Source organism: Lynx rufus, unplaced genomic scaffold (genome assembly GCF_022079265.1).
Source record: "Lynx rufus isolate CCGP_SWC_20201006 ecotype Redwood Valley unplaced genomic scaffold, mLynRuf1.p SCAF_9, whole genome shotgun sequence".
In the NCBI taxonomy this organism is placed as follows: domain Eukaryota; kingdom Metazoa; phylum Chordata; class Mammalia; order Carnivora; family Felidae; genus Lynx; species Lynx rufus.
The window spans coordinates 93183887-93198781 of record NW_025814897.1 but is presented as its reverse complement, the minus strand read 5'-3'; the positions used below and the strand labels follow the sequence as shown (position 1 = coordinate 93198781).

General features: G+C 35.2%; 1 protein-coding gene across 1 annotated transcript; it reads right to left on the bottom strand.

Moving 5' to 3' along the window:
• Nucleotides 1–1335: 1335 nt before the first annotated feature.
• On the bottom strand, nucleotides 1336–14693 carry LOC124506020 (non-histone chromosomal protein HMG-17-like). Its single transcript, XM_047072036.1, has 3 exons — nucleotides 14653–14693; nucleotides 6081–6223; nucleotides 1336–1622 (listed from the first exon to the last, which is right to left on the bottom strand). Exons 1-3 carry the CDS (start codon nucleotides 14691–14693, stop codon nucleotides 1336–1338), a joined length of 471 nt encoding a protein of 156 aa, XP_046927992.1.
• Between the last annotated feature and the right edge of the window lie 202 nt (nucleotides 14694–14895).

Sequence of the window (14895 nt, the reverse complement as noted above, 5' to 3'; positions counted from 1 at the left end):
TCTCTCTGCCCTTCCCCCACTCTTACTTTCTCTGTCTCTAAAATGAATAAACATTAAAATTTTTTTAATTAAAAAAAGGACTTAAGTCTTCATATATCAAATATCAAGTAGATAGTAAAATACTTCTTAATTCCAAAGAGTTTGTACTTTTGAACATATCACAAAGATGTCTTCTTAAACACTCTGGTGAAAAAACACAAAGATGCTTGGTTTTCTCTTCTATGCTCTTAGTAAACTAAAATAGAAAAGAGAATAGTACTTTTTAATCCAAGGATTCTTTTTCCCTTTTTTTCCCCCAAGCCAAACTGTATCCAGCTTTATCAAAGATGCTTTTCATAAACAATCATGGTGTTATAGGCAAGATATAGGCATATAATCATTAACAGTATGCAACCTTTAAACTCCCTTCTTTAGTGGACAGCCCAAATCAGAAAGCCACTATAAAATCCAATGAAATCTTCATGTGATTCTCTGAACAGGGAAAGTTTAGATGAGGGTTGACATTTCACATTTAGCATGTTGTTTAACAACTTTTCACAAGCCAACCCTGACTTCCAGAAAATGAAATCTAAATGGCAGCATTATCAATTTAAAGATGGACAAGCTAAAAAAGGAGTTCTTTTGAGAGATGCCATCTCAATAGCAGATTGCCTGATGTACCGGGAACCAGTTTTGGTGGTCAAGTTCCAACAGGTTTCTGGATTTAAGGGAGTCAAGTCTATACAGAAGGTAGAGAGGGAAAATAAGACATAAAAAAATGAATTTTAGTTTTTCTACACTACCAGGTGTTTGTCCCAAGGTGGCTAATGTCCATCAGCATCAAGGAATCCGTCCTCCCGGGAACCAAGAGGAAGTTTCTCAAAACTAGAAAGGAAAGGTGTTTTCCCTTATATCAATCCAGCTTCAGAGATAGTCTATTAGTGACATGTGCCTTTCCCCCAAAACAACAATGAAGTGTTCTCTGTGCTAACAACTAGCTTTAAAAAAAAAAGTAAAACAGAATTCTGCATTTTTTATATTTATTTGAGAGAGAGAGAGAGGGAGAGAGAGAGAGAGCATGCACATGTATGTGTGTGTGAGCACAAGCAGGGGAGGGGCACAGAGAGGAGGAGGAAACAAATTCCAAGCAGGCCCTGCACTGTCAGCACAGAGACTGATACAGGGCTTAATCTCATCAACCCTGAGATGACCTGAGAGGAAATCAAGAGTTGGACATGTAACTAAATAAGCCACCCAGGTACCCCCCAAATTCTGCATTTTTATAAAACTTGATAAGAATAGTATTTCAAACACTATAGTCACCAGAAGTATACAGATATCAAAAATGTTCACACTTCACTTGGCATCTCCAGCACCTTCAGCTTTCTGTGTCTGGTCTGTTTTGGCAACTCCATTGTCTGCAGTGTTATTCCCATCCTTGCAGACATCAACTTCCCTGTTTTTTCCTTTGGGTACCTTCTCTCCCTTCTTTGCATAGTCCTCTTTAGGCTTGGGCTTTGGAGGAGCAGTTTCAGCAGATAACCTTGCAGATCTTTTCTGTGATTCATCCTTCACCTTGGCTTTATCTCCTTTAGCCTCCCCTTCAGCATTTCTCTTGGACGTGGTGACGCTGGAGGGGTGGGCTTTAGTGGGTCAAGGGGTCCTTCTCACTAGTTTTTCACACTCCTCCTAAGGATTCTTGTTGCCTTTTGATACCTAAATTAACTTTTAGAATACTTGAAGCGCTCTTTGAGGTCAGCACCTGAAGGTATTGGTAATCACACACACACACACACACACACACACACACACACACACACACACACACATGCTGGAAATACCACTCAACAATCAAAAATAATGAAATCTTGCCATTTGTGACTACGTGGATGGAACTAGAGTATATTATGCTAAGCAATATAAGTCAGGCAGAGAAAGACAAATATATAATTTCACTCATATGTGGAATTTGAGAAACAAATGGATGTAGGGAAAGGGAAGGGAAAATAAGATAAAGCCAGAGGGGGAGGCAAACCCTAAGAGACTTAAATACAGAGAAGAAACTGGGGTTTGCTGGAGGGGAGGTGGCTGGGGGATGGGCTAAATGGGTGATGGGCATTAAGGATGACACTTGTTGGGATGAGCCCTGAGGTTGTATGTAAGTGATGAATCTCTGGGTTCTACTCCTGAAACCAGTGCTATACTGGTTAACTAACTTGAAATACATTTAAAATAAAAAAAAATAATTTACATTGTACACACTTTAACTGGTCTGTACATACCATGGCAGGTGATTTTGTAATAAACTATAATTGGGCTTCCTACTAGTAAAAATAGTCTTTGCTTAGACTGTGGAGGTCTTTCTGAAGATTTTTTTTGAAAAGACACTTGAGAGAAAAAAAGAAAGTCTGGCTATGCTATTATGAAAGAAAATTAGAAAAATTATTTTGAGTGTGACCTTTAGAGCCAATGGCTCTCCTGAGATAATAGTGGGCCTGTCATTCTTTTTGGACCAAAGTTGTTAGCTTTATGCAACTACTGTATACTGCAAGGTTTTCTAGAATGGGAGACTTTGCATAATGTATTACATGTCTCAGTTCACACCAAGGGGCTAGGAAAAGCTCAAGTGGCATAGTCTGATAGATGTTCCAGAGATGGACATTTTAATTATAATCAGATGCTAAATTATTTCCATGTGGGTTGTATTATTACCTTGAGAATTTCTCAATACATGCTTGAAGCATTTTCCCTAGGAAGTAAATGTTTCTAATTTTTACTGAATTTAGCATCTAAAAATGTTTGTCCCTAGTAGTTTTGTTTAAACAAAGACATCATTGGATTACAGATAAGGAACTGTTTCTAGATTAAGAATGTTACTTATATAATAACCTTGCCCAGTTAATTATTTTCTCTCAATATTTAAAACTCAGGTTAATCATATTAACAGAATCAAAAGACAAAATATAAATAGAATATAAATAATATTAACAATAACAACCATTTTAAGACATAAAATGAAGCAAAGCATGGAATTTGAAATGACAAATATGTTTAAGTTTCCTGTGTGAACCTATAGAAATTGATTAGTTTTTCTTAATCGTAATTTCTTTCTTGCTAAAAATAGAATTAATAAAATCTGTTTCCTTATAGAAAATAAGTGGAAAAAAGAAATGAATATATTTTTGTTTATTTCATACAATAGACAGCACTTTAGTATGTATTTAAGAATTGGTACCTTAATTTTGTTAGTGAATGGAGCACATTACAGTTTACAAATAATACTTTCATAATGAGTAATATTTTCACTACCTTTTCTTTTTTATATGCAAGTGAAACTGAGAATTTAGATGATTTTCTCCAGTTTTGCATGTAGCAACTTTCTAAGTGATGTCTTCATCTATTCCACAAATATTCTGATGTTTTACACTATCTTAAAGTCTTTACAACTGAAGAAATTGAGGCACAGAGAGCTGAGATCATCTTCTAGGGATCACACAGCTAAGGTATAAAGAGACAGGACTCCTAATCTCAGCAAGATCTCAAGCTCTTTATGTTACAACACTCTGAACCCCCACACAGTCAAGGACACCATGCTGCACTTACAATCTAATCTCCATTCCCTCTTTCACTGTATTTTCCATCCTCTTATTATTAAAGCCACTTATTTTTCCCCAAACAGACCATCTACTTTCCACCATGTTTACCCACATCCTAAAATTTTATCCCCACTTTTCTTTACTGATTGCATTCCTGGTGTTCTCTCAAATTTTGTGGACACTGGCCTCTCTTTTGAATTCCTTCAATAAACTACCAGACAAAATCACGTCACCTTTGTGTTTCCATTGCTCCTTATACAAGTGTTTCTTATAACCCATTATAAACCAATAATAAAATATCTAACCACTGTTTTAGAACATGTGTCTAATCTAAACATTTTACATGTTTACTCATTTAAGATCACAAAAGTCTTATGGGTGGGCACCTGGGTGGCTCAGCCGGTTAAGCATCCAACTTGGGCTCAGGTCATGATCTCAGTGTCCATAAGTTCAAGCCCCATGTCCGGCTCTGTGCTGATGGCTCAGAGCCGGGAGCCTGCTTCAGCTTCAGATTCTGTGTCTCCGTCTCTCTCTGCTGCTCCCTGACTCACACTCTCCCTCTGTTAAAAATAAAGATTATTTTTTTTAGTCTTATGGTTTACTTATTATACTACTTTGACAGACACGCAGGTGAGGGAAATTTCCTATTTACCCAGCTCAGCCTTCATATACTTCCTGGTTTCATGTTATATCTTTTCCCACCCATTCACCTTCAGTTTTTGGTGTGTTCCATACTTACAGTTTCTCTCTTCTAGACGGCAGATAGTTAGGCTTTGCTTATTGATCCATTCTGGACATTTCTTAGTTGGGATTTTCATAAAAACATGTCCTTATTGGTGTGATGGTTATTGTTTATGGAACAAACTGCCATGTGAACACAGAAACTAAAGAAGCAGAGAAGGTGTTGCAGGGGAGAGGATACTTGATTTCACCCTTGAAGAGCAAATGAAGAAGGTCATATGTGCCCAATGGTGATAGCATCACTGACAGAGGAAATGGCGTGTGCAAAGGTACAAAGTTCCCAAGTAGCAAAGGTATAGTATATAAGAGATATTTGGCACACGTACCTTTTTAATATACTTTTCTATAGGAGTACTGGATGCCTTCTAGTGAAGGATTGAGTTTTGCTGTCACATTTTTACAGATGAACTCCTGGTACTTTACATCTCCTGGCAGAACCATGACTAATTGGAACAGCTTTCAATGTGCTAATTAAGTTAGATTCCCTAAATCTCTCTTTTGAGGATTAGAACTAGGAAGCATGGGCATTCGTATTGGAAAATGGTAACACACCAAAAAATATATTTGATGAGGGTAAGAAAGCAATAAATGTTTATGTAGTTATTTTGTCTTTACTTATAGAAAACAGTGCATTCCTTTCAACATAATTTCCAATTAGCAGCATGGCACTATTTATGTTTACCATATAGATCTATTAGGTGTACTTCAGAGATGTTTTCAAGATTCCTATGGTGCCTTTTTTGGCTACCCTAGAAGAGAATGTCGTGAAAATGATAGCTGATACAATCGTGGCAAAGATAGTATGAATGAATGAAAAAGAGAAATCAACTCAGTTCTGTCCATTTCCTTTGTGCTATTTCAGTGTCATGTCACGAATATTTAATCATGCCTCACCGATGTAGGGAAATAGCGGGTGATATGAACAATAATGGGAATGGATACTAACATGATGAGAGATGGTTATGTTTTTATGTGTTCTATAAAGTCCCACATATCGTTATGGAATTCCATAAATAATGGCAAAACTGGCTTAATATATTCAGTAACTGATGTTCCACTTGAGATTGGGATTGACCGTGTTTTCATATTAGAGAAAAATAATACTAATCCAAAACAGTTTAAAGGGATGGAAAACACTACAAATCAAAGTTGTGAAGAAATGATAGGCCATTTTCTTTATATCAAAAAAAAAAGGGTAAAAAGTGCTGAATTATGGCGGAGACTTGAATGGACCATAATGAATCTCGGTGGCTGAAAGCTGATTCAAAATAAATGGAGATAATTAACAGATTGGAGATCTGCAAGCAACAGGTAATTGGATTATCAATGGATAATTTGTTTCCATGGACGTTTTTACTATCTGCACATCTGCAATATTTCATTCTTGTCATTTTGTTCTCTGAAAGAATGTCCTCAAAACTTAGTTAATCCCCTGTATGATCTCTGTAATTAAGTTATTTTGAAGAGATGGCTACTGCTTTTTTATCCTCAAACAACATCCAAATCCCTCATTTTAATTACAAATGACACTTTATTTCCTCTGTTTTGTACTGACCCTTTGAAAAGAGTGAGGCTTTTTTCATTCTCTAGGGAGCACAAACCCAAGTTTAATAACCTTGATCTTTTAAAATATTGATTCATTAATCTGGGTGTTTTTGCTAGTCACAACAATTGAACATTTCAAGTTTCAAATATCTTTTCATCAAATTTCTAACTCTGCCATAAATTTGAAAGTTTCAAATGTGCAGTGAGCCTCTACATTACCTGCTTTTCTTTCTATTGTCATGTCAAGCCTATGATGGTCAATTTTCTCTTTTTCTAAGGAATATGGAAGACCACTTCCCTTTGTTGGTGGGAAGAAAAGGCAGTGGGTGTCAACATTGTTGCAAAGATTTTGTTCAATATATCTAAAGCATGTAGCAAATTTCAAACACAAGAAAAGCAGATAATAAAACTAAGACTACTAACCAAACCCATGAGGCCCAAAGTCACAGAAATGGTAAGCCAAGAATTTTGTGAAAGGGCCATTATGTGTGACAGAGAGAAACACTGTTAATGGACCCAGGTATTGTATGAAAAGCACACTCTGAAGCCAGACACACTGGCTTCCTATCCCATTCTCACCTCTTGTTAGCTATATAATGTTGCATAAATTACTAAACATCTTGATTCATTCACCTATGAGTAGAACATAATATTAATCCCCAAATGCCAAATCTATAGAAATGATTAAAAGAATAATAAAGATCTTAGAGCAGTGTCTTCTGACACATGGTTATCCCTGTGTTAGCATTTATTATTGTTATTGCGGTTAAGAGAATAACCTTGGATGTGTGAACTCATAGTTAAATTAAGTTGTGACAACCATCTAGAATTCAATCAGATGTTACTATGATATTAAATGTTAAATTCCTACAAGGCTGGTAAAATATCAAAAGAATGAAACCTTTTATCAAGTTCTATGGTCTTCAAGACTAAACAAAGACATTTAAATATCATATAATTGAAATCTCTTTAAATATCACATAATTGACTAAAAATTGTGATTTTCAAATGAAAATCATGCTAAGTTTTTAAATACAATATTAGAACATTTTAAGACAACTTGACGCAATATTTGTTAATTTATTTTTTCAGATTCATGACATTCACTTATATTTTCAGAAGGCCTGATAGAACACTGAGATACGTAAAAAGATGTTGAGTATATTATATTTTTAAAATACAACTAGAGATATTTGAAATATATAAGAAAATTTAATTAGTTAAGCAGTAAAATTTCCTGTAAAAATAATCGTCAAAATTTTCTGTTTTTACAAAAATATGAGTTAGTGAACTGAAGTAACAGATTTTTAAATTTATATAAAATTCTGAAATTTAAAACTAAAACTCTGGGTAGTTTTTTTCTTGGGGGGAAAGTCTTCAAGGGAATATGTGTGTATATGGATGCATATCATATTTAACAATCTTATCTTCAAACTGGTTTGATAATTTATTATCAACATCTTTCTACTCCTAGATTGTGAAAATTTTCTGAGTATTTGGAACTAATTTGAAAATCATTTGGGGTTCCAGGTATTGTATCTGGGCATCATAAATTGAATATCAAAAGGCTTAATTTGTTGAGATTTGGGGGGAAAGGGTAACATACATATTTGCACTATCCTCTGGAAGATAAGTATTACAGATGAAGGTCAAAACAACCAGTGATAACTGGAGCCTTCTCGTTTGAGCCAGATCACACGAATATAGAAGTCAATGAGTGTAAAGTTGTATAGTATTTTTGGAAAATACAATGGTTACAAGAGAATGAGGATATTTGGGTCCTTTAAACTTTCTACACTTCTCTGTATTTTTCAAGACAAGGCTTTTCTTTAAAAAAGAACTTTTGTGTTTGCACATTTTATATGATCCTGTCATTGTTTTCTCTTTGTTCTTCTCTACTTTTTTAATAAAGTGCTTTTGTGATTGGGATTGTAATAGTTTCTGGTCTCAGTTGGTGCCTTGGTAGAACCAAGGGTAGGATTTCTGTACACGTTTAGAAAAGCATTTTGGAGGGGTCATTGATCCCCAGGGGAGGAGACTAGCAGAGAAGAGAAGAGTCAAGAGCTAAAATGTACTGAGAATATAGGAAGATGCCTTACTGTCATCATTTGTGATCCCTTAATAACAATTATGTTGGCATAATTACCCATGTTTTAAAGGTTGAAAATGAAACAACAAAAAATCTGAGATTGTGACTAAGGTCACACAGTTGGTAATTGGTAGGATGGGTATCAAACTCACGTATGATGCCAAAGTCTTTAATTTTTCTAAAAATAGTAAAGGAAGTGAAACCTAGTGATAATGTCAGATTTGTTTCCCACCAAAATATTTTCATTTCAGACTTTTCTGCTTCTCCATTTTAATTTTTAAGAGGATATCTTTATTTGACCTTTATAATTAAATTTATCATGAGGAATCTATTTGCTTATCCCAGGGAGGTGTATTATTATGTTCTATGTCTGCTAGGTTGAATTCTCACTAGTTTACAGAAGTCATTTTTTATTCTTAATTTATTTTTGTCTGTTATTTTCCATTTTGTTTTTGCCATGTGGTATTAAATAGTACAAGACCCTTTCTTAATGATTTTTGAAAATATATGGAATCAATGCCCATGGCCAAATTTATTTGCTTTCACGGGAAGAGTAATGTTAATGTCAAGTGTCTGTGTTTTTCCCCTTAGGATCTGTTTTAATGACTCTATGCGTAGGTAATCCATGACTTTTGAATGCGTACCAAAGTGAATTGCTTTGCTTCACACCATTGTAACAATCCATTCAGCCAGAAGAGGCCAACAGAACACAAATTAATGATGTTTGCATTGATTCTGTGTGAGTCTAAATTACTGTAATGGAAATGTCTACACTGTCTTGAATATTTTTTCTACTGGCATTTAAGAAGTAGTATAACTGTTTTCTCAATGTATCACCAACTGATTTGGGGAGGAGAGGAAATTATAGCTACCTGTTCCCATTGCTTACTTGATTCCAGACATTTTGCTAAATATATTACAAACATTTTCTCAATAGGATATGGGTTTTAATTAGTTGTAGGTTATTTATTTGTGTTTTTTCAAGCAAGAGTTTTATCCTAAGGCTAGTCTTGGAATGTGAAATAGAAGTTTCTGATGATAGTTCTCTTCAAAAAAGCCATTGTATTCCCACTGCTACTTCTGTAGGATTCCTGAGAATGTGAGAAGATCAAGATAGGAAAAGGGGCGGGGGGAACCTTGGGTAGCATGTGGCCTTTCAGGTAATTTGGTGATTGCAAAATTGTCAAGAGAGTTGCCATTTCTTGGTAGTGACTCTTTGGAAAGACTTTATCTCCTGTGGGTATAGCAACAGTTCTGAAGATTATGTTAAAAATCTTGAGGGCAACTACTGATTAGTCTCAAAGTTGACCAGGGACCACTTCATGACCACCTGATAATTTCTATCAGTTTTTCTCCCCTAAATTTTAACCCCAACTATGGTTATGCTGAGGGACACTGATGGTCATTCCAGATGGTGGCTTCACCACATTCTGCATGGAGACACTCTGCCCATCAATTCTGCATTCTGAATCTCCCTCTACATTTAGTCTTTTATTTTAAAACAAATTCATTTAGTGACCACTGTGTAAACACACTGACATCTTCATAGACAATTCTCATCTTACTACAGATCATCTCTCCATGTGTTATCTTAGGTACAAAAATGAAGATTAAAACATTTTCTAATGCTGTGCCATAGAGATAAGTAAGGTGTTTTGTTGGGCCCATGTGTGTGACCAGTTTCTATTTTTTTTTTTTAATTTTTTTTTTTCAACGTTTATTTATTTTTGGGACAGAGAGAGACAGAGCATGAACGGGGGAGGGGCAGAGAGAGAGGGAGACACAGAATCGGAAACAGGCTCCAGGCTCTGAGCCATCAGCCCAGAGCCTGACGCGGGGCTCGAACTCCCGGACCGCGAGATCGTGACCTGGCTGAAGTCGGACGCTTAACCGACTGCGCCACCCAGGCGCCCCGACCAGTTTCTATTTTTAAAAAATATGCAAATTAAAAAAGTCTTCAGAAGTAACCTTAGAAATTTTAATTGAGGCAGGGCTCAGTAAATAGAAATTTACTATTAGTGTCCCTCTTTTACAGATGAAAAAAAAAATTGGCTTGGTGAGTTAAGGGAACTTCCTGAGACAATATGGTTACTAACTACTAACTAGACCTCAGTTTCATCAAATATCTGGACTCTTAATAACTAATTAAAATATTTAAGCTTTCAGTGAGAGAGATGATGCAAATTATTTGATTCTAAAATATTAGTTTCTCTGTTCTTTAAATTTTATGAAGGCTGATGTCTTAAGGCTCTAAAGATTGCTTCACCTGCAAATGACTTAAACACAATTTCTAAATTTTTTTATGTTTATTAATTTTGAGAAAGAGAGAGAGAGAGAGAGAGACAGAGTGTGAGCAGGCGAGGGGCAGAGAGAGAGGGAGACACAGAATCTGAAGCAGGCTCCAGGCTCTGAGCTGTCCGCACAGAGCCCAACGTGGGGCTCAAACCCATGAACTGTGAGATCATGACCTGAGCCGAAGTTGGACCCTTAACTGACTGAGCCACCCAGGCGCCCTGTATAATGAGAGTTGTTATTGAAGCAGTGGATATCAAGTACTGTTCTGGAATTAAGAGACAGAGTTTCTTTTTCTAGGGACATACAATTTGCAGCACCCAGATGACTTTTCTCTGAGCTAATTCAAGTCTTTGTTCACACATAGGTAATATTTATTCTTTGATAAAATTTAAAATAGCAGTTGAATAATGATCTAAATCTTTCCAAAGCATGTCCACATGTTTTGGTGCCTTGTACCCAGCCATTGTTTGCAAACTGGTAGAGCATAAGTTAAAAATACGTTATGAATGTATTTATATCTGTCTTTGTATATCTAGTTAACCAGTTTGTCTGAAAATGAGTCATTTCAATTTATAAGTGTCTGATTGGTCCAACAAAAGGAACATTTAGTCATGGGAATCAGTTGAGCTCTTTGTACATGTAGAAAAAGGTAAATAATTTATAATCCTGGTCTTGACTTATTAAATTGATGGAGACACAATGATGCATGGCAGGTGCCTGGCTACCCTCCTCTTCATGACAGGACTCATTTTCTACAAAACTACCATTCACAGAGACTACATTTATGTTTTTCCCTCCCTCTTTTACAACGTGTTCTTTATCCTGCTCAGTTTCCTTGAGTTAGGCCTTCCACAATTATCTGCCATAGTACTTAATAATTTTTGATGGCACCAATGGCTTACCTGAGTTCCTGCATGGGAGTAAGCCATGACTTAAAGTTTGAAGAATGTCCTTGGACTCCTAAGTAGTAACTCAGTATTTGATAGACATACAAATCCCATAAAAGAAAAGTAAACCAATTTTTTTGTAATTTTATCTACTGCCGAAGATATTATTTGTTCAGGAAAAAAAGGAATGAAAATACTGCTACAGGTGTTGGGAATAGTTATTAAATAAATAAATACTAAAAAGAAAATTTTCTTTTGTCTGTCAAAACCCTCTAGTGTTGCCAAGTCATTTCGTATCTGATGTTCAAGAGAGACAGGGCCACTCTCTTCAAAGGCTCATAAGAAAAAAAAATCAACTTTGCAACTTCTAAAGAACAGAGGAAGAAGATAATGATGAGAAAATATTTGTGTTATTCCTCAAAGCAGAGAGAAATTTGAAAGCATTAATAAAAAGTCTTCCTGGGAAACTGAACTTTATTAATACTAACAAGGTGACAGAATGATATAGTGTTCTTATTCTATTTCATTTTAAAATATAGAAAGGATAATATTTTAATGGTTAAGGTGATCCAGTTTATATTTTTATAGTCCTGGTTGTGTGTTTTCTTTCAAATCTAGCTTATTACACAGATATATTGAGTCACTTCTCTCTGCTACACAGGTGCAGAGATCATTAGAATATGTATAGCTTGACTGACTCCTATGGGTAGTTTGCTGATGTATTTGTTTACAGAGAAGAGTGTCTTTGATCTCAATAATATATTTTTAGACATTCAGCCTACAGGAGGATATACATTATCACCTCTCTTACACACACTCAGAGAAAATCATTTGTTTCTTTGCATAATCTTGACACCAACCAACAGTGTTTATATCACATTTGTTAAAGAATAATTTTCGGGAAAAAGTAAAATCATGAATCTCATACAGAGACAAAATGAACATGTGATAAAGACTGAATTTAACTCATTATTAATGAGGGAATGTGTAAGATATTACAACGAGTTTAAAAGAGAATGCCAAGAACAGACACATTTATAAATCAAGAATATTAAAATGAATGTGCAAATGAGGAGGGCAAACTAACTTCTAACACAGTGGCAGGGAGAAGTCAATTGAACCTTTACCAGACAAAATTTATTTCCATGTGTATACACAATCATTTTTGCATTGCCATGAATTATTTATAATTTTGAGAATTAGCTATAACTTGTAAGTAGCTCAAAGGCAGTGAAAGATTATAATCAGATAACCAATTAAATGGGTGTAGTAAAAAATATATAATTGTCCACTGGAGATATCCAGTAATTTTTCATACTGAGTACAAATTGTTTTACACACTGAAAAGTTCTGGCTGACATGTTGGCTACCTCTCTGATTATTTTCTGTGTATTTGTACATCTTTTTCCTTCTACCTAGATACTGGGATTCTCTGGGTCAAAAACTGTGCTTTGCTTTTTTAGGTTGTTTGCTTTCTACTCCCAATACAGAGTGGGTGAAAACTAGCTACTTCTTAAATAGCTGGTGGAATGAAATTATAACATTGGGTGTTGTTAGTCAACCACAATGAAACTTTTGATCTTCATGGTGGGTTGTTTGATAACACACTGTAAAAAATGTTTTTGGAAGCTTAGGGGAGAATGATGTTTATTTTGTTGGATATAACTGGTTAATAGCAACACTTTCAGCCTTGCTTCACATCCTTAATTTATGCTCTTATATAATTTTATTGTCAAGAGCTCTTTTGACCCCAGCTTGGTGTAAGCATCTCCCTCCAAAAAAATGGGTATGACTTTAAACCAGACAAATCTATATTCAAATCTATCTCTACCACTTTTAATCCTTAGCGACTATGTGACCACAGAGAGAGATGATTAACTTTACTGAGGCTTAGTTTTTTTTTTTTTCATTTTTTAAATTGAGCTAACAATACTGTAACCAAAGAATGTTATGACGATTATATGACATATATAAAAAGCTTAGCCTATGGAGGAATGTGTAAATACTATTTTCCTGCTTTTCTTTTTTTCCTAATTTAATTTAAATAAGAAAAAAAAATCAAAATGAAGACTCTTACTCTGCTGAACACCATTTCAGACTAGAAATTAGCCTGAACACTCATAAAATAGATTTTTTAAAAAGATGCTTGAATCATTTAGTTTATAACACTGCTTTTATCTTGAAGATTGAAAATGTACTTTAAGGTTGGGGCAACTTTTAAAAACCAATACCTTGCTCGGTAATAATTAGAAAAAGCCTAGTTTATTAAAGGGCTTTCTCCCTTTTCACCTAGTAGAGGTAGAAATGTCAGAATATTTCTGGAATGCAAATATTACCTCTTGCATTCCATTTATTTTACACTCTCCCCATTCTCTCTCTTTCTTTCTCTCTCTCTCTCATAACTAGGGGAGTCATCCCATTTCGAAAACAGATTAGCCATTGTATTTAGACTCCAGAACAGAAAATACCAGCATTCAGACAGAACATTCAATATGTATGCAGAGTTGGTCTAACTCTGCCATATCTCTTTCATATATAAAAATAAAAAAATCAGTCTCTTGAAAGGTCTAATTACTTGGATAGGAGTAGTATATGATATTATCTTTGCCAATCCCAAATGGCCACATATATATATTCCCTTTTATATGCTATTTCCTCACTTACAGATTACATGGGGCCTTTCAGCTACCACAGCAAAAAATCAGCCTGGGAGCTGCATACTTTGATGTGATTTTCAACAATACTTATTCTCTTAGAAACAAATTTTGCCCTCTCTGTTTGCTGGTATTTTTATGGCAGCTGCACAATTACTTTTTCTCTAAAAAAAAAATGCATCTGCTGAGGAGTGAAAGCATTTGGAGCAACTTTAATGAGTGCACCATTTATTTGTCAATGATTTGTCAGAACGGTTTTGTTACCTTATTGTCTCCTGGAGGTTGCCGACTATTAAAAACAAACACAAGATAAACATAAATAAACAGATATAACATGTCCTCTAGAAAGCATCTGAATAATGAGAAATTAAATCCTGAAATCCTCTTCAATGTCCTTGGAGATTCCTGGGCTTCTGTGGAGATTGTAAGGCACATATGAGATCATAGTACACACTTCTTCAGTAGAGGAGTTTTCAGAGACTAAAAAAATCCCCTCTGAAGCCCCATCACAGGAAAATTTTAAAAATCTGCAAATTTTACTGCAGTGAATTCTAATCATTCAGGGTTTGGAATCCAGAATTCAGTAGCTTGTACTTGAATACTTTGGCATTTGGAAGCATATCTTGAAGGAGCTGAAATAAAAAGGTGGGGGTCACATACTGAAGAGAGCTGAGAATCCTCACATGACCAGCATTCGAGATAATTTTAATTTATGGGCTGATAAGATGTGAACCAAATCCTACTTCCTTCTCATTAGTGATAATTAACAACTAATGGAGCAGGAGAGAAGTCAATCTTAAAAGATTCCTTTCTTTTGTAAGAGATCTGATTATAGGTTATGTTTTCCCTTTAGATATTTTACTCACAGGAAGGTGGTGTTTAGTACGGGGAAAGCAAGCGCGTACATTTCCGAATTAGTTACATTGTGCACCCGTGAAACTTCAAAAATATTAAGACTCGTTTCAGGGAAAGGGTAATTCAGAATGGAGATGACTCTGCATTATCCACTTTTTAAAATGATTTATATGCATTCAAGATATATAGTATTAAGAACAAAAAGTCATGGCGAGAAATGAATGTGGATTTGAACTGTAAACCCAGCTGTAGAA